General features: G+C 33.7%; 1 protein-coding gene across 2 annotated transcripts; it reads right to left on the bottom strand.

Annotated features, from left to right (window-relative positions):
* Positions 1-16,118: 16,118 nt before the first annotated feature.
* LOC107855317 (probable GABA transporter 2) lies at positions 16,119-23,078 on the bottom strand. Of its 2 annotated transcripts, none has more exons than XM_016700319.2 (7): positions 22,628-23,078; positions 21,437-21,667; positions 19,204-19,301; positions 17,947-18,133; positions 17,201-17,331; positions 16,793-17,029; positions 16,119-16,686 (listed from the first exon to the last, which is right to left on the bottom strand). In XM_016700319.2, exons 1-7 carry the CDS (start codon positions 22,716-22,718, stop codon positions 16,297-16,299), a joined length of 1,365 nt encoding a protein of 454 aa, XP_016555805.1. In that variant the 5' UTR covers positions 22,719-23,078; the 3' UTR covers positions 16,119-16,296. The 2 variants fall into 2 exon arrangements, with proteins under 2 accessions (XP_016555805.1, XP_016555806.2); XM_016700320.2 differs by lacking the exon at positions 22,628-23,078 and adding an exon at positions 21,913-21,984.
* Between the last annotated feature and the right edge of the window lie 809 nt (positions 23,079-23,887).

Genomic DNA, 23,887 nt, shown 5'->3' with positions numbered 1-23,887 from the left:
AGATCTTATCGTCCGACTTCGTATTGAAGAGGACAATAAAGCTGCCGAAAGAAGGCCAAAGAAAAATTCTACAATGAGTGGAGCACATATTATAGAAGATGGCCAAAACAACTCGAAGAAAATAAAGAAAGTTGAACATGGAAGCAATCAACCCAAGAAAAAGTTCAAGGGAAAATGCTTCAATTGTGGCAAAATTGGCCACAAGTCCACAGATTGTTGAGCCCCGAAGAAAGGCAAGAAAAAGAACCAAGCGAATATGATTGAGCCCAACCAAGAATATGATGATTTGTGTGCTATATTCACGGAATGCAACTTGGTGGGGAATCCACGCGAATGGTGGATAGATTTAGGTACCACACTCCATGTTTGCGCAAACAAAGAGTTGTTCTTGTCATTTGCTCCAGCTCAAGCAGAAGAAATGCTTTACATGGCCAACTCCGCTACTGCTAAGGTGGAGGGAACAGGAAAAATTTGCTTAAAGATGACTTTCGGCAAGGTCTTGACATTGAACAATGTGTTATATGTTCCGGATTTACGTAGGAACTTAATTTCTGTTTCACTCCTAGATAAGAATGGATTCAAATGTGTAACCGTTTCTGGAAAAATTGTAGTAAGCAAAGGAGAAATGTATGTAGGAAAATGCTATCTCACGGAGGGCCTTTATAAGATGAATGTAATGACTGTTGAAATGAATAAAAGTTTGAATTCGTCTTATTTGCTTGACTCTTATGATTTATGGCATGAACGTTTAGGCCATGTTAATTAGAAAACGCTATGAAAACTAATTAACTTAGAAGTTTTGCCAAACTTTGAGTGCAATAAATCAAAGTGTCAAACGTGTGTGGAATCAAAGTATGCAAAGCATCCTTATAAGTCCGTTGAAAGGAATTTCAATCCCTTAGACTTAATACACACTGGCATTTGTGATATGAAGTCAACACCATCTCGTGGTGGGAAAAAGTATTTCATAAATTTTATTGACGATTGCACTAGATATTGTTATGTCTACTTGCTAAATAGTAAGGATGAAGCAATAGATGCGTTTAGGCAATATAAAACTGAAGTTGAAAATCAGTTAGACAAAAAGATCAAAATCATAAGAAGTGATAGGGGCGGAGAATATGAATCTCCCTTTGCGCAAATATGTGTAGAGAATGGAATAATCCATCAAACTGCAGCCCCGTATTCACCTCAATCTAATGGAATTGCAGAAAGAAAAATCGAACTTTGAAGGAAATGATGAATGTCTTACTTATAAGTTCTGATTTACTGCAAAACTTATGGGAGGAGGCTATCCTTACGGCCAATCGACTCAACAGAGTTCCCTAAGACACAATTAATTTCTTACTAAAAATGGAAAGGAAGGAAGTCTAACTTGAAATATTTTAAAGTGTGGGGGTGTCTAGCGAAGGTTCAAGTTCCTATACGTAAAAAGGTTAAAATAAGACCTAAAATGGTGGACTGTGTGTTCATAGGATATGCTAAAATTAGTAAAGCATGTCGATTTTTGGTTCATAAATCCGAACATCCGGATATTAGTGAAAATACGGTAATTGAATTAGATAATGCTGAATTCTTTGAAAACATTTACCCGTATAAAATTAGACACGAACAATCTAGTGGAGGTTCCAAACGACCTTGAGATGAACCAAGTGAGAATGTACATAATAAATAAAATCCAAGACGTAGTACACGTCAAAGAATGTCAACTTTGTTTGGATCGGATTTTGTAACATTTCTCTTATAAAATGAGCCTCAAACATTTAAAGAAGCGATGTCTTCGTCAGACTCATCCTTTTGGAAAGAGGCAATCAATAGAGGAAAGAAAACTTTATTATTTCCTTTTTTCATCCCCATTTTCCATTTTAACTATTATTTTTCTTTCTTCTTCTTCTTCTTCTTCTTCTTCTTCTTCTTCTTTTTCTTCTTCAATTCTTCTTCTTCTCCAATTCTTCTTCTTCTTCAATGGCATCTAAGAATCTTATCTTTCTTTTTCTTGTCTAATTATATTGGCAATGCTTGTTGGAACTGATGATTGGTTGAATGGTTGTTGTTCATCAGATACTAGGTCACTTGATTTCCCTTGCGGCAGCAGTAGAATCCTTTGCCTAAGGGAAGATATATTGGACATGGAGGATACAGCTAGACATTTTGAGCTGGATAAGGTGGTTTTGCATGAAGTTCAACAGCAATCTAGAAAAAACGATGACTTTTCTCTTCTTTTAAACATGTTTCCACGAGCTGAGGATGATGGCTATGTTCCATATTGTGAAATCAATTTTTATTGGGCAGACGACTCAGTTGAACAGACAACTTATGAGGAAACACCCAATGCTTCTTCTCCTGTTGCATCTGATTTTGACTACTCAATAGAGCCAAAATATAATCTTGACTCCTCAAACACCCAAGTTCTTAAATTTTTTCAAGTTAATTCGGGTTTAATGACATTTCTTCTTCAATAGCATCCAAGAACTAATCAATGGCATTCAAGATTAATTTATCATCTTCCTCATCTCCTCATTCAAGAATTCAAGTTCTTAATTTTTTTTCAAGTTTTTTGAATCGGAGTTTCCCATCTTCCTCATTCAAGAATTCATTAATCGGAGAACTCTTATTGTTTTCTTAGTTCAAGTGTTTCTTGATTTCGGTTTTGGAACAAAAAGAATTTCTTGGTTTCGAAAAAATCCATAATGAGGAAGATGAAGAACTCCATTAATGAGTTCTTTAACTTTTGTTTTGGAAAAGAGAAGAAGAAGACATGACATGACAATATTTATTAAGAAAAAATAATATTTATTAAAACAATGATGTGGCAATCAAAAACTAATGATTTTAAAGTGAAAAAAAGTCAACTGACGCACCTATGGGCGCGTGTAGTCACGTCCAGTGACACATCAGCAACTGGGGGGTAATAAATTCGGTAAAAACTAAGTTCAGGAGGGTAATAGGTCACATTAAAAGGTTGAGTGTGTAGTTGGGATTTTGATAAAGGTTAGGGGGGTAACAGACCATTTTCTCCACATCCATTTGATGTAGCTCTAAGTCAGAATAAGCTACCAAGGTCTTTATAATTTTGAGTGAATCTTTTCTAGAGACAGGTGAAAACGTCTCTTTATTATCAATTCCATCCTTTTGAGTGAAACCTTTGGCAACAAATCTGGCCTTATGGCGTTCGATGTTGCCAGTTGAGTCGCATTTGGTGTTGAAGACCCATTTACACCCAACTCTTTTGGAACCTTCGGGTAATTCAACAAGGTCCCAAACTTCGTTTTGTTCCATAGATTTTAACTCATCATTCATAGCATTTATTCATTTATCAGAATTGTTGCTTTCAATGGCTTATGAAAATGAAACTGGATCATCATCAATTCCCAAGTCAGTTTCTAACACATACAGATATACCAAGTAATCATCAAAAATAGCAGATCTTCTTTGTCTTTGAGATCTTCTTGATTCTACTTCTTGTGATTCATCTACTACAGGTTTATCAATTATGGATTCATTAGTAGGAGCATTAATTTGTTGTTCTTGTTGATTACTTTACTGTGCAATAACTTCAGGAACAACAAATTTAAAAGAAGTACAGGATAGGGGAATTTTCACCCTAACTTCTTTAATTTTCACATTACGTGGTTCTTCACTCCCACTAACTTCGCCATTCTCAACGAATCTAGTGTTTCCAGTTTCAACTATTCTCGTGCTATGATTAGGACAGTAAAATCTATACCCCTTTGATTTTTCTGGATAACCAATGAAGAAACCACTGATTGTTCTTGAATCTAATTTCTTTTCTTGTAGATTGTATACTCTAACTTCTGCCGAGCAACCCCAAACATGCAGGTGCCTCAAACTAGGTTTCCTACCAGTCCACAGTTCAAAAGGTGTCTTTGGAACTGCTTTACTAGGAACCCTATTTAGCAAGTAAATGACAGTCCTTAAAGCATACATCCATAACGAAGGAGGTAAAGATGAATTACTTAACATAATCCCAACCATATCCATTAATGTACGATTATGTCTTTCTGCCACACCATTTTGTTGTGGTGTGCCAGGCATTCTGTATTGAGCACATATGCCACGCTTTTCGAGAAATTTAGCAAATGGACCTGGGTGTTGTCCACTTTCATCATATCTTCCATAATATTCACCACCTCTATCAGACCTGATTATTTTCACCTTTCTATCTAATTGTCTTTCAACCTTAGTAATAAATACCTCTAAGGCATTAATCGCTTGAGATTTTTCATGCAACAAATAGATATATCCATAACGTGAAAAATCATCAATAAAAGTGATAAAATATTTTTCTTTATTGAAAGATGTGATATCAAAAGGACCACATATATCAGTGTGTATAATTTCAAGAAGCTGTGTGTTTCTTGTGGCTCCTTTCTATGTGTGTTTTGTTTATTTTCCTTTAACACAATCAACACAAATATTAAGGTCAGTAAAATCTAAATCTGGAAGAATTTCATTCTTTATTAATCTTTCCAGCCTTTCTTTAGATATGTGACCTAAACGTTTATGCCACAAGCAAGCAGATTGTTCATTCACCAAACTTCGTTTGGTTCCAACATTATGATGCAAAGTTAAGAGTGTTTCAGCAAACAGATTATCAAGATTTAGTTTGTATAAGTTATCACAAAGAGTACCAGTACCAATGAGATAATTATGTTTAAACAAACTAAAACATCTATTATCAAAATTAAAGGAATATCCAGTCTTATCCAATTTAGACAATGAAACTAAACTTCTCAAAACAGAAGGAAAATAATAAGTTTCAACTAAATCTAAGTGACGCCCAGTATCGAGAATCAGATGATAAGTCCCAACAGCTTCAACTGGAACTTTCACTCTATTCCCCATGTAAACAAATCTTTCATTCTTGTTTATGGTTTGGATTATAAGTAATCCTTGCATAGTATTAGAAACATGAACAGTACAACCAGAGTCAATCCACCAAGTATTATAAGGAACTTCAGTTAAATTTGATTCGAGACATGTAAAAGCACAAGGCTTACCTTTCTTCTCAAACCATGTCTTACGTTTCAGGCAATCTTTCTGAAAGTGTCTAGATTTTTCACAGAAATGACACTTCCCATTCTTGTTTCCTTTCTTACGTACTTGAGATAAGGACTGATTAACATTAAGTTGTTTCTATTGTCCCTTACCATGATTCTTTCCTTTATTTTCAGCTCCTTGATGATTTACATAATTAATGGAGTGGGTTTCTTGATCTTTAGCCTCATTTCCTCTTGAACCAACATACCATGCAATTCATGCACGTTCCGTTTGTCTTTCATGGTGTTGTAGTTCATTTGAAAAGAACCATACTCAGACGGTAATGAGTTGATGATGAACTGCACAAGGAAATTTTATTCCACGTCCATTCCCAATGACTTAAGTCTTGCTGCTATATTTTTCATTTCAATGACATGCTCATGCATAGTACGTGAACCATCAAACTTCATGGTGGTCAAAGTACCCATTAGTGTCCCAGCAAGAGACTTATCAGCAGTTTGGGAAGACTCTTCCACAAGTTTCAGAAATTTTTTTGCACTTTCAGTTTTGGGAAGAGTAGTCGTAATGTTGTCCGCAATATTCATTCGCATGAACATTAGGCCTAATCTGTTAGACCGATCCTAGTGCTTATAATAAGACTTTTCTTCATCACTGCTAGCTTTAGTAATAGCAGTTGGCTTTTCAGAGTAAAGTGCAACATCAAGATCTAAAACCCCAAGATGAAATTTGATCTGTTCGCACCAATCTGAAAAGTTAAATCCATTAAAAATCGTAACAGAGGCAGAGTGAGAATGAAGGGCAAGTGTTGCAAGTAAAACATGCTCATTTATTAATACTTTGAGTTACGAGTTCAATTACATTATCAAATTCAGAAATAATTTACTTAAATGCATATTGATATTCTCCTTTGGGAGAAAAATTAAAATACAATTTTAAACATAATGATGCTTAAAAATTTATTTAACACAAATCGATAATATTTAATGCATCAATTAATAATACTTACTATCTTTGGATAAATAAATAAAATTAACGATACATCAAAATTATCTCTTTAATGTTTATCGGTTATACGAACAAACAATCAACCTTTGGCTGATCCACAAATGTCTTATAACCAAAACCTTTAACTAGCCATAATTATTACATCATTTATAGGCATCAAGATTAATGGGCAATTAACTTAAATTTAATTATTTTTTTTATTTTGGAATTAATTTTATAAAGATTCGACCACTTTGGTGATTAATGAATCTTACATATATAATTCCAAAAGATCCAAAATAATATCACAATTATTTCTTGTCTAATAAGTTTTAAAAAAAAAAACTATACTACTTTAATCGCTCAAAGTGCTCCAAATAGTAAGATTTCATTATACCACAGAGAATTCAGAAACCAATTTCGATTGTTTTTAGAAGATATGACATTCGAAAGGTTAATATTCGAATTGTCCAGTAAGGATTTTCATATTTAATATGGCTACATAAAATTGTAAAGATAACATGTTGAATCGGAATTTTCCATTTGACCATTATAGACAAAATAGTTAAAAAGAAATAATAATAAAATTAATAAACTAATGATTAATTTCCTTTCTGTCTTTGGATTAAAACAGAACGTGAGACGTGGTCATTAAAATTGTGTTGTTCACTGTCATGATCATAATGAGCATACAGTTGTCAAAGGCAATTACTAATTAACAACACATTCGTAATAATAATATCAAAGACACTATTTACAGCCAGTGGAAAAAATAATATGACAATGCTTTGGATTGGTCAACTATAATTGTAAGTCATTTAGTTAATACTTACATTGACACATCATTATCAACTACGGTTGTAACACATCGTACTGTCATCACATTACGTACAGTTTATTTGGCACCATCATAATAAAATTTCATAATTTATCAACTAAATGGCCAAAAACAAATTATGCCATCACAATTTAGTCATCAAATCACAGAAATCTACTAATAACGGTAATTGTAAATCCCTAATTTATCACAAAATTTGGAAAAACTTTTACTTTTACGTATGAAAAAACATTAGTTCTTAAACCTTACTCTGATAACACATGTAGGCATATAACGGATTATATGAACTTGAACATTCTTTTATATATATATATATATATATATATATATAATCCTAGCAATTATTTAGGAACATAGAACTTAATGATTTTCACATACTATGCTTTAATAATTTAAAAGTCAGTCAAGAAACATACCAGAATTCTCCACAGCTTTTTTGACTGAGATCAGCGGAAGCACAAAAGTAGAATATTATTTCTCTCTCTTAACCTTCCGTTTCAGAATAGTGTTTGATGGAGCCTATTCTTCTTTTGGCAGAGAGGACCCCTTTTATAATAGGGAATAGTCAGTCATGGTCTCACGTTCCATCAACGTGATTAGTGGAAATAATAATTATCCACTAACAGTCAATAATTATCCTACTAGGAGTCATAAATTATCCTAGTAACAGGTAACTTTCCCATACAAATTTAAAATTTAACTTATTCAATAATTATTAAATCATCAAATAAATAAAATATGTGGGCCATAAAAATTTACAATTACAACTATTAAAAAGAAGCAAAACTACTCACAGCGAGTTGAACAAGTTGGCCGAGAACGTGGTGAAAGAACAGATTGAAGAACAAAGGGTATAAAATAATGGGAAACATATCTAAGAATACCATATTTGGAAAATATTTATTATTTATATTTATATAATTTAATACATGTACAATTACTTATATATATAGTGTAGATTTTTTACCAAAACAAGCATAATACGTTTAATTCACTTATATACATTTATATTGCATATAAAATTCATTTTTGGTATATAGTGTAATAAATCTATATTGCATGCATGATTCGTTTTTAATATATAGTGCATTTTTTCTTACCAAAACAAATATAATATATTTAATGCACTTCTGACGCATCTGTATTGCATATATAATTCACTTTTAATGCATCTGTATTGCATACATAATTCACTTTTAATATATGGCAGAATTGCTATAGATGTTAATATTTTCTAAATATGGTGGTATATTTTAGGTAATAAATGAAAAAATATATTTGAAAGCAGCAAATATTTTATATATGGTATATCTTAGGTAATAATGAAAAACATATTTGAAAGCAGTAAATATTCTATATATGGTATATCTTAAGCAGTAAATATTTTATAAAAAGGTACTTAAATAGGTAATTTTTCCCATAATAAAAAATTTTGTTGTGTAAGGAGCTGGTAGTATTAATCACTTGTTGACCCACGTTAATTAACTAGAGTCTCAATCATCATATTATTATAAGGTTATCTTATCATTAAATAATTGTTTTACCTTGGTATGAATGTTCAGCCCAAATTATTTATGTAAAATTACTTATTTAATACTTTTTAAAAAATATTTATTGCTTTCAAATATAGTTTTTATTTATTACATATACCACATCTACAAAATATTTATGATCTATAGCAATTGTATTATATATTAAAGTGAATTTATATACAACATAGATGTATTAGAAGTGTATTAAAATGAATTATACTTGTTTTGATTAAAAAAAATGCACTATACAATAATAACGAATTATGAATGCAATATAGATGTATAACATTATTTACCAAAATTTAATCATGAATACAATATAGATGTAGTATAAATGTCTTAAATATTTTATGCTTATTTTTTGATAAAAAATTTACACTATTTATTAAAAGTAAATTATGCATGTATTAAAATTATATAACAATAAATTATAAATATTTTTTAAATATGGTATAGTTAGATATGTTCCCATTATCATTTATGTTTACCACACCTTTCCCCTTGAGTCCGGAATTTTTTCTTTAATAGTTCATGTATAATGTATTAATACGTGGGGCTAAATTAAATAACTCGAAGGTAATATTAATATGGAAAAAGGCTAAAATATGTTATTGAACTATCAGAAATGATTCATTTATGTCATCAGTTAAAAGTTTGACTCATTCATGTCATCGCCGTTATAAAATCGGCTCATTCATGCCATTAATTTTTAATGGTGATTTTCAAAAACATCTTTGCCACATGGCCTTTTATTAAAGGTCACGTCATTAATTAAAATAAGGAAAAAGGCTCAAATATGCCATTGAACTATCATAAATGGCTCATTTATATCATCAGTTAAAAGTTCAGCTCATTCATGTCATCGTCGTTATAAAATCAGCTCACCCATGTCATTACTTTTTAATGGTGTGTTTTCAAAAATTGTTTTCTATGTGGCCTTTTATTAGAGGTCCGCGACATTCATTAAAATAAATCAATATTAATTTCAAATATCTTAGATCCATAAAACAACCGGTTCATTTAATATAACCCGACTCACACCCATTAAAGTATTTTTTTCCTACAACAACAACTATTTTTCTGATCAGAAGAAATAGTGATTAATGTATAGCCCTTGGCTATTTCTAGTTGATTCTAAATCATTATAAATGTTATGCTTAACAGAAACATAAAAAATTTTATCCTACATTTTAATTCCAGTAACTCAATATATACTCCGAAGTTGCAAGAAAATAAGTCAATGAACGATTAGGGCAAACAAGAAAAAGAAAGAGGCGTATCAATAGAGCTTCTCCAATATTCTCCCATCACGAATTAGGGGAGCATACATTATTGAAAAATCATTTCTAAATAACGGCTTAAATGAAGTCTGTTATCCCAACTATCCCGCCGTGTATATGGGATAACTTCTTCCATCACGAATTAGTGGAGCATCCATTGTTGAAAAATTATTTTCAAATATAGGCTTAAAAGAAGTCTGTTATTCCAATTATCCCACCAAGTATATGTGATAACTTCTCCCATCATTATGATATATATGCTGGAATAAATAATCTCGATACTAACTAATTTCAAATATTTTGAAATTAATATTGATTTCTTTTTATTAATGGAGTGGACTTATAATAAAAGACCACGTGACAAAGTTATTTTTAAAAATCCATCATTAAAAAGTAATGGCATGGGTGGGTTGATTTTATAACGGTGATGGCATGAATAAGCCGAACATTTAACTAATGGCATAAATGAGCCATCTCTGATAGTTCAATGGCATATTTGAGCCTTTTTGCTTATTTTAATTAATGATGTGGATCTCTAATAAAAGACCACGTGGCAAAGCTGTTTTTGAAAATCACCGTTAAAAAGTAATGTCATGGAAAAGCTGGTTTTGTAACGACGATGGCATGAATGAGCTCAACTTTTAACTGATGGCATAAATGAGCCATTTCTAATAGTTCAATGGCATATTTAAGCCTTTTTCCTATTAATATTGATGTGATCGATATTATTATCGGGTTTGGATTAAACTCATATGATTTTCTTTAAAAGACTTCACAAGACAAATGATTTAATGTCACATAAAAAATGTACCACATATCTATAATCTATATCTATAATCTATAATTTATATCTATATCTATAATCTATACAACAACAAAAACAAACCCAGTGTATTCCCACACGATGGGGTCTGGGGAGGGTAAAATGTACGCAGTCCATACCACTACCTCCGGAGAGGTAGCAAGGCTGTTTCCGATAGACCCCCAGCTCAGGACAAAGAATAATAAGTAAATTCATAATAAAGCACGTTGGAATAATAAAAACAAGGCACCCACACAGTAGAACCCTATACTAACAAACCAAAGGTACCCTCACCCACAATACCCCCACTCCAAAGCTCTCCTAGCTTCCGAATACGGCCCATCCGCAGGCACTAACCTTCTACTCCTATCCGCATCCTCCATACCTTCCTATCTAGGGTCATGTCCTCCGTAAGCTGTAACTTCTCCATGTCCCGTCTAATCACTTCCCTCCAATATTTCTTCGGTCTTCCTCTACTCCACCTGAAACCATTCAAAGCTAGTCTTTCACACCTACGAACTAGGGCATCTGCGGCCCTCCTACTCATATGCCCGAACCATCTCAATCGAACTTCCCGCATCTTGTCCTCCACCGAAGTCACTCCGACCTTCTCCTAAATAATCTCATTCCTAACTCTATCACTCCTAGTAAGTCCACACATCCAACGCAACATCCGCATTTCCACCAACTTCAATTTTTGGATATGGGCGTTCTTTACCGGCCAACACTCCGCTCCATATAATCTGGTCGGACGGACTACCACTCTGTAAAATTTTTCTTTAAGTTTGAGCGGCACCTTCTTATCATACAACACTCCCGAGACTAGCCTCCACTTCATCCAACCTGCCCCATTCCGGTAGGAGATATCCTCATCAATCCCACCATTTCCCTTAATCAAGGACCCGAGATACTTAAAACTATCCCTCCTACACACTACCTGAGAGTCCAACCTAGCTACCAACTCGTCCTCCTGCCTCAAGTCATTAAACTTGCATTCCATATACTCTGTCTTGCTCCTACTCAACCTGAACCCTTTAGACTCAAGTGTTTGTCTCCAAACCTCCAATTTATCATTCATACCTCCCCGCGTCTCATTAATCAACACTACATCATCCGCAAAAAGCATGCACCAAGGAACCTCACCTTGAATACGCCGCGTTAAAATATCCATCACCAAAGCAAACAGAAAAGGGCTAAGAGTCGATCCCTGATGCAACCCTGTCATGACCGAAAAATGCTCAGAATCTCCTCCCGCTGTCCTCACCTGAGTCTTAGCTCCTTCATATATGTCCTTGATCGATCTGATGTATGGCACCGGGACCCCACTCACCTCAAAGCATCTCCAAAGAACCCCCCTAGGAACTTTGTCGTATGCCTTCTCCAAGTCGATAAATACCATGTGGAGATCCTTCTTCCTTTCGCTATACTGCTCCACCAGTCTCCACACCAGGTGAATTGCCTCCGTCATCGAGCGACCAGGCATAAAGCCAAACTGGTTCTCCAAAATAGACACTATCCTCCTCAACCTCCGCTCTACCACTCTCTCCCAAATCTTCATAGTATGACTCAACAACTTAATACCCCTATAGTTATTGCAACTCTGGATGTCACCATTGTTTTTATATAGAGGAATCATGGTGCTCCACTTCTACTCCTCAGGTATTTTTGCAATGTTGAAAATGTCATTAAACAATTCGATCAACCACCTTAAACCAACCCTGCCCGCAAACTTTCAAAAGTCCACAGGGATCTCGTCTGGCCCTGTCGCCCTACCCCTCCGCATTCTGCGAATAACTTCACTGACCTCCTCCACCTTAAAACGCCTACAATACCGGAATCGCGACACCTCTCTGAGTGCTCCAGCTCCCCTAGCACAATGTCCTTGTCCCCCTCATCATTCAAAAGTCTGTGAAAATACAACTGCCATCTTCTCTTAATATGAGCGTCCTCCACCAGCACACTACCATCCTCCCCCTTAATGCACTTCACTTGGTTAGGTCACGACCCTTTCTCTCCCTCGCCTTAGAAAGCCTATACAACCTTTTTTCCCCACCTCGCTCCTCCAACCCCGCATACAAGCTCACAAAAGCTGCCTTTTTAGCAGCCGTAACTGCTAACTTAGCCTCTTTCCTAGCTAACTTGTACTCCTCCCTACTGTTTTGCGGAGAAATTTTGACTTTTGAAGAGAGTTGCCACTTAATTTTGAAAAGGAATTAAGAAACCTTTAGAGAGTTACTTCAAACGATTCAAAATAGGAAAATTGTTTTAAGTTAGAGATTCTAGATAAGCGGTTCCTATTAACGTTTTAGGAAGGTGTTAGGAACCTAAAACGTCCGCTAACTTGCGGTTATCCGGACTGTTTGAAAATCATCTTTTAATTAACTTCGAAAAGATTAATTTGTTGAAATAGTGATTTGATTTTTTCAAAAAAAAAAAACTTGTGTAAAATAGATTCAGGCGACTTAGTAGAGATTTTAACAAAGTCTAAACAAAACTAATAAACAAATAAACACGTAAAAGGGGAAGAGGGCAGAAAGTAAAGGATTTAGGCCATTAGGCCCAAATCAACGAGACCTGTCCTAGTCTAGTTGGGCTTCCAACCCATTTCACCTGTCGTAAACTATTTTTCGAGCCTTTGGCTCGAGTCTTGCTTCACCTGTATTAAATACAACTTTGGCTTCAAGACCGAAATGAATGAATAAATAAATGATTAAATAAATAAATAAAAAAAGACAGTAATAAAAATTGAGACTTTTCAAGTCTTTTAGTGACCTCATCAATGGGTTTTGACCCATTTTCCTTCTTCGTCTATCTTCTAGCACCCGCACGCCATGCAGTGGACCTTGGGTTTAAACTTCGAACTTAACTCGAAGGGGTGAGCCTCATTTACCCATTATGAAATGCAAGAGGAGAAGAGTCTATTTGGACTCGAGATATTTTTTTGCATGCAAAGAAAAGATAAAGACATATGTTCAAAGCATAAAAGTGATATATTTCGAAGTAAAAGAAACTATCAAGAACCAATTTTTGAATGACAAGAATAAATACACTTACCCTGAAGGTTCCTATGTTCCAAGACCCCACCCTCACTCTATCTATACTAGACTCCTAAAATATATGGAACTCTTAAAATATATGAAAGGAGAATCAATTAATATTTTCCTGTGTAATACTCCTAAAATAGGATAGGGTGAATTACAATTACGTACAAATATCCATCTCGATAATGACTTGTTCATATATACCTCCTTAGTTATGATTTCAAGTATTACGAAACCCTTTTCATTGTTTTATGTTGCAGTCTATAAACATAGGTTTATCTGTTAATTAATTTAATTTTTAGAGGTCAAAGTCAAATACATAAACTGAAACTTCAAGTTACCGCAAACTATGAGATAAAAACTTAGTTATGCCAATAATCAGACAAATATATTTTCCTAAATAAAAAAGTCTCATAAATTTGAAAATATCTAGTCTAATAAAAATATTATATTTAATATAACGAGAAGTTGTCATTGTTTTAAGAAAAAATTATGGAGTAATGATAAATACTAAGTATGGAGTAATGATAAATACTCTTTCCTTCTTAATCCTTAGTCATATAAAAGTGTCCTTATAAAAAGTGATTTGAATATTTTATCCTTTATTAAAAGACTTTCTTTAGATAAAATTATTTTTTCACTATTTTCTTTAATTTATTATTTAATTATTTTTATTATATTAACTAGACTCCTAAAATAAATGAAACTCCTAAAATATATGGAAAGAGAATCAATATTATTTAATTATTTTTATTATATTAACTAGATTCCTAAAACATATGAGACTCCTAAAATATATGGAAGGAGAATCAATTAATATTTTTCTTTGTATAGATCAATTAGAAAAATACTCCTAAAATAGAATAGAAAAATATTCCTAAAATAGGACTTTATTAAGAAAATACTCCTATAAATATTGAGATGCACGTTAAACTAGAGAAAAAAATGGTTTATTTATTGGGATGATTGATGTTCATCTAACTTGATTCGGTTGCATGTCTAGATTGGTGAATGCTTAATTTTCTAACTCTCAACTTCTTCACTATTTTTGTCACAATAATAGAATTCAATGTGTGTGTATATATATATCTTCTTTGTTTTCATTCAAGCCAATTTTTAGTGTCAAAATTTTCACTCAGACAAGAATTATTTTCTTCAAAACTGAAGCTTTGTAATCACTATTCTATTATTTTGTTGTAATTTACAGGTCGTAGATGAATTTACAGGTGGTAGATAAATGTCGGTCGGCTTTGATAAATTTTTTCGGTAAAGGTTAGATTTATTTGTATTGCTTTTATATCTCTGTTTTGAGGATTTTTTTTTTATGTAAAGGTAAAGTTTAGTTGTATTACTTTGATTTCTCTATTGAGTATTATTTTGTTATAATTTACAGGTGGTAGATGAGTGTCCGACGGCTTTGAGGAAATTTTTATGTAAAAGTTAGACCCTGGGTACAGAGAAAACTCTGTTGGGCTGCCACTTTAATGGGCCCTGCAACGTGCGATCCGGATTAGTTGGGGGCTTCAATGCGGGCACGGAACACCAGATGGGAACCAAAAAAAAATTACATTGTTTTGATGTATCTATCATCGCATTGTTTTGTTGTAGTTTACAGATAGTAGATGAATGTCGACCGTCTTTGAGAAATTTTTTTGGTAAAGGTTAGGTTTAATTAAATAAATTATCCAATAAATATTAAATTTAATTATTGTATTCATCTTTATTATTTAAACAAATATCTTATTTAATGTAACGTTTGAACTTAATAAAGTGAGGTACACGCTCGAGGCGCGTACACTTGAACTAGTAAAATAAAAAAGCAATGTGATGCACCAAAGTTCCGCTAAGTGCAGGATTCAGGAAAGGGCCCCACCACAAGGTTGTATTGTACGCAATCTTATCTTGTATTTCTATCAAAGGCTGTTTCCAAGGCTTGAATACGTAACCTCCTAATCACATAGCAGCAACTTTACCGATTACTCCAAGACTCCACTTCAAGTAAACGAAGGATCAATGTTCACAAGACAAAGGGGAGCTCTAAACTCATAACCATCCACATTTTGTTAATATACTCCTATTAATCTTAAATGGCAAACTCACATTTTGGTAATATACTCTTATTAATCTTAAATCGCAAACTCGATGCACTAAAGCTTCCATCAATATGCATCGTCGGTGAAAGGGTCGAACTAGAATGGTCCATTGTACGTAGCCTTACCCTGCATTTCTGCAAGAGGCTGTTTCCACGACTTGAACCCATCACCTCTTAGTGAATCAAACTCCAAGGCTCCCTCCCCTCCACTCCTCAATTTTGACAATGAAAATTTAAGCTGATGAAATGTATAAGAAATCAAGTAAATCTCTAGTCACCAGACACCTTCAAATTTGTTTATGTTTTAGTAACAATCATGATTATGACCAACATGGGTTGTGGTGCAGTAGATGGGGCCGCTCCATCCTTAACCAGAGGTCGAGGGCTCGACTCTGGGTGCAGAGAAAACTCTATTGAAAGCGCTGTCACCTTAATGGGACCTGCAACGCGCGAGCCGGATTAGTTGGGGCTCCGATGCGGGCACCGGACATCGGATGGGGAAAAAAAAAAAATCATGATTATGAAGAGACCATAAAACTACTTTTTCAAATAAAGATTCCGGCAGTTCGATAGATGTACAACTTCCATACATTTAAACAACAGCGTTTCAATCCCAAACTAGTTGGGGTCGGCTTTAGGAATCCTCGCTATCAACTGTTTTCGTGCATATAGCTATATTGTACATTTGTCATCTAAACAAAGAGGTTAATCAACAACTTCACTGCTAAAAAGCTTAAATTTATTGGCATCTAGAACCAATTTCCTTATAGATGAAAAGGATCCTAGAAGACCAACACAAGAGAATACAACCATTATACAAGTATTTATCCAAAAGATAATAGATGATTTCCTTGGTTTGAAAGTCATGTTGTAAAGTAGCATTGGGAGAATGAAATCAAGAGGAATAAAGCCAATCGCTCCGACAACACCGTTGATGTCACCAAAGAATGGCAACATAGCAGCAAAGAACCCGCAAAGGGTCATGTACAGCGTTCTGAGGATTATCCGCGGGATGAGGTTTCTGGGAGCGAATACAGCCTTGTTTGCATCAGCCGACTTCTTTTCCATGATTTCATAAGCAACTTGAGAATATACCTGTGTCATTTTCTTAGATAGTTACCCACAATGTAGACGACAACATGTTGGCGAAACAACATTTGTTTTGCTGTATTTGATGTTGTGCAGCTAATGCATGACTTACCAAGCCAATGGCAAAGAGCTGCAGAAGAATAAAGATAATTGCAAGACCTAATACCCATGTCGGTGCCAAGGAAGGTCCTTCATCCGGCATTAAGCTCTTGAGAATGTTTGAATTGGCTTTGTTTCCAAATGCCCAATATCCAGAAACAGATGCGGAGTAGAAAGTAACCAAAATTACAGCGTAGCACAACATAAGGCCTTTCAACATCTTTCCCGTTGCTGGTGGTGCAAGAGTTGCCTGCATTAATTGGACTACAAATTAATGTACGTATCTAAGGTGTAACAACCTATTGACTGGCCATACATATATCACATGACATATTTTAATTGCGACATCTATCATGGACTAGCGAAGACCAATGGACATCATAAAATTGAGAAAATCAATATGAATGAAACTATTCATTACCTGTATTTCTGGTAATATTCCATTCCCAAAAATGGCTGCAATAATGGAGATAGAAGTGAAAGCACTAAATAGCCGTGATACGTGTGAGGCTTCTAAGGAGTAATCCCTCGGAGGTGCATTTTTTGAAGTACCTGTACCATGCTGAAAATATTCAGGTAAACCCGACCTATGTATAGCAAATGATATGCTCTTAACAAGAAACATTGGCTCCAGTTTATCCACCTTATTTGTACATACACTAATGTACGTATAGTGATTTCTGAACTCTTGTTTCAGGGTGTTCTTAGAATGACAATATTACAAAAATTTGCCATGGCTAAGCTCTTCATTAACTGAGAAGCTCATTGGCTCACCTTTGACTCTAGCCTCTCATTTAACTAACTACTTCATCAACCTCTTAAAGTCCCTCGTGAGTGTGGCACGCACCTCTACATCTTTTCCTATCTATAGTCGGGGAACTGCTGCTCATAACTACTAGCTATCCATCTAGCCCACGATAGCGAAGGCTCAAAAAAGGAACAAAGGGAACCAGTTCTACTAACCTATTAAAGGTTCACAACTACTGAGAAAAGAAATAAGGCTTACGCTGTTCTCCATCATAAAACTGCACGATTTTCTCTTCTAGGAACCAAGTTTATGCAAGCTGAAGATAATTGGTAACCTTGTGCGTTCAATTCTCCAAATTGTTCAGAAAAATTCCGAGGACATGAAAAAGAACCTGAACAACAAAGAACATAAGAACTTACCAGCATGAATACAAGCACCAACAACTAGGGAAGTGTAGCCCAAGCTCAGAAACAACGATGCCAAGTTGATGTGCCTCAGGGAGTGGAAGGACGGAAATTGAGAGAGAAATATCATTACTACGGTAACCATTGCAATGAAGTGATACAATTTCAGTGGTCCATGTGGAGAAAGTTCGGAGTACATGATCTTGAAAAGCAAAACAGAAACAACAAATTGTTGAATAACTTGAAAAAATTTAAACACAGCAGTGACTATTTCATATGTGCTCTCATACTATATAAGTTTTAGTATTAAGAACCTTGAGGCATATCACAAACTGAATAACCTTTGTATTGCCTCATGTCTTTTGATAACAAAAATATCCATCAATTTATCGGTGATTACCAAAATCACAAAAAGATTTAACAGGTTCAACTCAAAGCAGGAAAAATTACAAACTCTTACTTCTTCGCAGAAACCTTTTAACAATATAGAGTTAAATCATGATCTGATGATTTAAATTTCGCTAACTTTTCAACTTTTCCTTTAGCATTTTATTCAACTTCTACCATTAATGCAAAAAGACAATTTAGCTTATTAAACTTTCTGCGCAACATTGTTACACTTACTGGTATGAAGGTCTATTACCCAAAGAAATTATCATATTGTAGAAGTAAAATCTTTTATATGAGAAAATACCACACAATTTGGCAGTTTGATTCTGTACATGCAACAGGAAAGGACAGGCACACTTAAGATACATCATAATGGACTTATCTGCGTAGAAACAAGAAAGTTTGTGCATAACCTTAGTATTTTTATCCAAATGATAAAAACTGATAGAATTAGCTAATCATAAAAGGGGTACAAACTTCATTCTTTCAGAATAAAGAAACAAAACGCTATTCTTTCCACGATATTCATCAAGACATTATATCATATTTAACATTTAGAAACAAATTAAATATATGGATGATGACATGCACTGAGTCCAACTAATCAGCTAATACATGTGTATTATCGTAACAATGCTACTCTGCTAGTGGATTTCCAGGGAACTTCTAAATTCTTACAAGTATTTATACTGTAAAGCACATATAATAGTCAAGTAAGATTCTTAAAGAGCAAAAAGACAAGTGCATAACTGAAAGGAAAAGTTCCTGAATACAAATTTGTAGATCTTGGTAATGCAAACTTGTTGAATTGCAAAGTTTATTTAACAATTAGCATCAACGGGGAACTGGAAAATGAAAATTGGTGGTTACTGAAGCAAGTACCTGAAGGCATTGTCCGGCAAGCAGAGTTGCCCCTATGCTAATGCCAGTGTTAACTGCTGTCTGAATGAGTATCACAAAGTAAAACATCCACCCAGAGCCTACATCAGTGCAACACAAAAATCCTTTAGTTCTAAAAGAAGCTGTTCTAAGGTACTGAAGTTTGAGTTAGAGCTGTTACATATAAGGCATCATTCATAAATCTTATCGTTCAATGGCTAATAGATTATATGATTTAACCAATATATGGCTGAAGTAAACGAAAATATTAGCAGTATGCACGTGCAAAACTTCTAAAAGCATCGTAGATTAACTTCTTCTTATGAGGTTCAGAATGTTTAGCTTCTTCGTATGAGGCAGGCGTTGTCAAAGGCTCATCGGAGACACACTTAAGCCCTGAGGCTCTGGATATGCGCTTTCCCACTTAGGGTGCGTTTAAGTGTAGGCAAGGGGCTAGTTTCATTCTTCATTGTTCAAAAGTTCTATCTTGAATAGAGCTGCACTAAACAACAAACATGACTGGCAAAAAGTATATCAATTTTAAAGGAAATCAATGAAGTTGTTACTCTTTTCTTGCAGTATATATGTCTTTTTTACTTTTTTCTTCATCACGCCTTTTTTAATTAAACCCCAAAATTTAGTCGTACTTTGTTGCTTAAATCTCTGATTGACCTAAAACACTTTTTAAAGCTTCCTGCCTTACACAACACTGCTACGAGGTTCAGAACTTTAAGCTATTTATTCCATGCATTATTTCTTTCAGCCTCCTCCATATTATCTGAATTCACTATTTTCGAAAAGTACAAAACACCAACTATTTGTTCTTTTATACCTAGTACTGAATCTAACAAAATCATTGAAGTCTGGTGGCTGTAGTCAAATAATCATGCCAAATATCCTTTTCAAAGCTACAACAACATTGCACTCACATTAGGTCCACTAGAAACATCAAGGGCCACCTACAACACTAAAGGAAAGGTACGCTTTTTTAGTGGAATCAATTCCTCTAACACATGCCAGAATACCTTTTTCCTCTAAAAGAGCTTTTCAAGTAGTTTAAAAATGCAAATGGTTGTAACTTTAAATGAAAGATCAACTTAATCATCTTTGGATCTCAGTCCAAAAAGTAGTAAATACAACTATATAAAACATGGGGCACCAAACCCCTTCTTTTAGATCAACATCACATCGTGCAAAAAAAGGGGCGATAACGACCACAACAAACTTAAATAATGCTACATCATTTGATCAATCCAATAGTTTAAACTTCTGTTCTTAAAGCAACAAAATCATTCACCTTTTCCTTTTTTTTTCCTCTTCGCAAGTCCATTCACATTTTTTCAAACTACTAAGGAAAAATATTGACAAATTGGAAAGTAACAACAATCACGCCTTAATTCCAAACTAGTTCGGGCCGGCATATCATCCATCGTCACACATTTCACTCCATTTGTGCTCATTCCATTGTAATATTTACTAATCTGTAGTTCTCTAACACTAAATTTTCTCTACAATTCTTCAACAACAACAACATACCCAGTGTATTCCCACAAAGTGGGGACAGGGGGGTTAAAGTGCACGCAGTCCATATCACTACCTAAGATGAAGTAGATTTCTCTATAATTCTTCGTGACATATAAACATCTACAACAACTAAAAAGGCTACTAATTACTAGTAACATCTAAAGGTGTGACCTAGTGTTCAATCAAGTTGGTTGAGAACCGCAAACCTCCGTAAAAATTATTAGTAGGTGATTTCTTCTCATCTATTGCTTCTGCCCAAGCCTTAGTAGACAAAATTACTTAGTACCTCCGCTGGTGAGAGATAGCCCGTAACCCCTGGTATACACAAGATGGCCTGGACACTACGATTATCAAAAGCTACAAGTTAAAATGGAAAACAACAATAATCATATCACCATGACATCACACAGAAATGCCAAATTATGCAGTTGGGAGGAAGCAACGCAATTATTCAGGGAATAGGGAGGACCTAGTGTTCAATGAAGTTGGTTGAACCCCACCCGAAGCAAAAATACTACTAGGTGATTTCTTCCTATTTGTTGTTTCTGTCCAAGCCTTGGTAAGCAAAGCTACTTGGTACCTGTACTAGCTGGCTAAGACATTACGGTTATCAAAGGCTGCTAGTTAAACTAGTAAACAACAATAATCATATCACCATGACATCACACAGAAAATGTCAAATTATGCAGGTGGGAGGAAGCAGATTATCTACCTAAAACATCAGCAGCAAGTTCTCTGAATCGTATATGCCGGCGGCCGGACTTCTCACAGTGATCAAGAACCAAAGACATGAGATAGTAAGAGTAGAAAGTAACCAACCCCATCACAGTTAAACAGATAAAACCCAGTGCCCATCCTATCCCTCTGAAAACATATGGCAATGTCAACACCGTTGGTCCTACTATCGCCGTCGTCAAATGAAATCCAGCATGCCACCATTCTCCTGTTCTCACAAGAAAAAAAGGACTCTTTTAGCATCAAGCAAAAAACTGTAAAAAGAACTCAACATTTTTAGCTTAAAAATTACCCATTTTAGCATCATAGCAAAAAACTACATGAATTTCTTTTTTTGGGTCCATACAACATACAATAAGAAATTTCTTCAGTCAGAACAGTGATGCTGCAACAGAATAAGCTAAAAACTGTAAAAGGAAAAATGACATTTTTAGCTAAAAAAAAAAAAATTACCCATTTTAGCATCACAGCACAAACAACAACTATTAAATTCATTTTCTTGATTCATACAACATGAAATTTCTTTAGTCAAGAACATGACATTTTTTGCTAAAAAAGATTGCCCACTTTAGCATCACAGCACAAACAACTATTAAATTCACTTTCTTGGTTCATACAAGGATTCTGCTACAGAATCAGCTAAAAACTGTAAAAAGAAAATGACATTTTTAGCCATACAAAAATTACCCATTTTCGCATCACAGCAAAAAGAAAAAAGAAACTATTAATTTCTTTTCTTGGTCCATACAACATGAAATTTCTTTAGTCAAGAACAATCAATCAGCTCTAAAACTGTAAAAAGATTACATTTTTAACTTAAAAAAACAAAGAATTATTTAAAAAAAAAGTTAAATTCTTTTTCTTTTCCATAAAAAATCAAATTAAAACTGTAAAAAGAAAATGACATGTTTAGCTAAAAAAAATTACCCATTTTAGCACCACAGCACAAACAACTATTAAATTCACTTTCTTGGTTCATACAACATGAAATTTCTTTAGTCAAGAACAAATAATCATCTATAAAACTGTAAAAAGATTACATTTTTAACTTAAAAAAATAAGAATTTTTTTTATTTTTTTTTAAAAGTTAAATTCTTGTTCTTGTTCCATAAAAAATTAAACTAAAACTGTAGAAGATGACTAAAAAATCATTTAAAAAAATTTCAACCTTTTGATTCAAGAACAAAAGCAGCACCAGCATCATTATCTCTATGAATTTCTGGAAAAGGGTCATGCTGGATAGGCTCTGGTTTACCCATTTATTTTTGTGTTATGATGAGTTCATAGGGGGGAAGAAAGTGAAGAATATGGAAGCTGTATAAAACAAAATCTCCCAGCAAATGGGATTTATAGAAAACGTCGAAGGCACAATGATTGAGTTGGGCAAAAATTGTGATACGTCGAGAGGTGAGGGTTCGATCCTGACATGGGCGTAAAGAAAACTCTGTTGAAAGGCTACTCTACGTGAATTCGAATCAATGGAATTCCAATGCGAATACAGATACAAAATGGGAATAAAAAGAAAAAAAAAAGTTGGCCAAAAATATTTCATATACAATGGGATTTTTTGATTGGAAAATAGTTATCCAAATTATGAATAATTTATTTCATTATTATACTAGAATAAATAGTAGGATAAATTTTTTATACCTCTCACTAAATGTTCCTTAAGACATAGCGTAACGTCTATTTATTAGCTCAATTTATTTTTGATTCGCTGGAAATTGAGGTTATGTATTGTCTAAATTAATTTAGGAGAAATATTATTAAAATAATATGTCATATATGATTGTAACAAAGAATATTTTAATTTTATTATTTTTTTATTTTATATTACTTAGATTCTTCTTGGCTCATATTTTGTAAAAAAAAATTGATTAGATGTGTATTTTATTAAATTAATTTTAGTTGATGTTTTCAAATTTTAAATTCGACTGCTATTATTTTATGAAGTTATTTAGCATTAAAGGTTAAAACAAAAAGAGAATATATACTAAAAGAACTTTTGATTTTATAAATTGAAAACTGTTTTTATCATGCTAATCAAATAATATTAAACAAAGAGAGTATACTGAATAATTACTTTATTTTAATTTATTTGTCTAGTTTTAACTTGGCATAAAATTAAAAAAAGTAAATAATATTTTTAAATTATTTGATCTTAAATCAAATATATGTTGGATATACTAAAATGTCTTAAATAAATATCATATGCAAAGTTAAAGTTATAGAATTGTCAAAAAAAAAAAAAAAAGAAGGAAGGAGACATTCTTTTTCTTTTTGAAATGAAAAGAAATGAAATAAAAATAAAGGTAAGACAAATAAATTGAAACCAAAAAAATATAAACCAACAAATAAAGTAAATAAAAGTTAACTAATTGGGTTATAACCCACATTTTGACCTATTTTTAACCAACTTAAACCGTTA

Source organism: Capsicum annuum, chromosome 1 (genome assembly GCF_002878395.1).
Source record: "Capsicum annuum cultivar UCD-10X-F1 chromosome 1, UCD10Xv1.1, whole genome shotgun sequence".
Lineage (NCBI taxonomy): Eukaryota > Viridiplantae > Streptophyta > Magnoliopsida > Solanales > Solanaceae > Capsicum > Capsicum annuum.
This window is presented reverse-complemented; position numbering and strand designations above follow the sequence as displayed.

Coding starts and splice junctions, on each gene's coding strand:
- LOC107855317 (XM_016700319.2), bottom strand. CDS start 22,718: ATGGGTAAACCAGAGCCTATCCAGCATGACCCTTTTCCAGAAATTCAT. Junction 17,332..17,946: donor TGGTGCTTGTATTCATGCTG/GTAAGTTCTTAT, acceptor AGCATGGTACAG/GTACTTCAAAAAATGCACCT. Junction 17,030..17,200: donor GAATATTACCAGAAATACAG/GTAATGAATAGT, acceptor CAATTAATGCAG/GCAACTCTTGCACCACCAGC.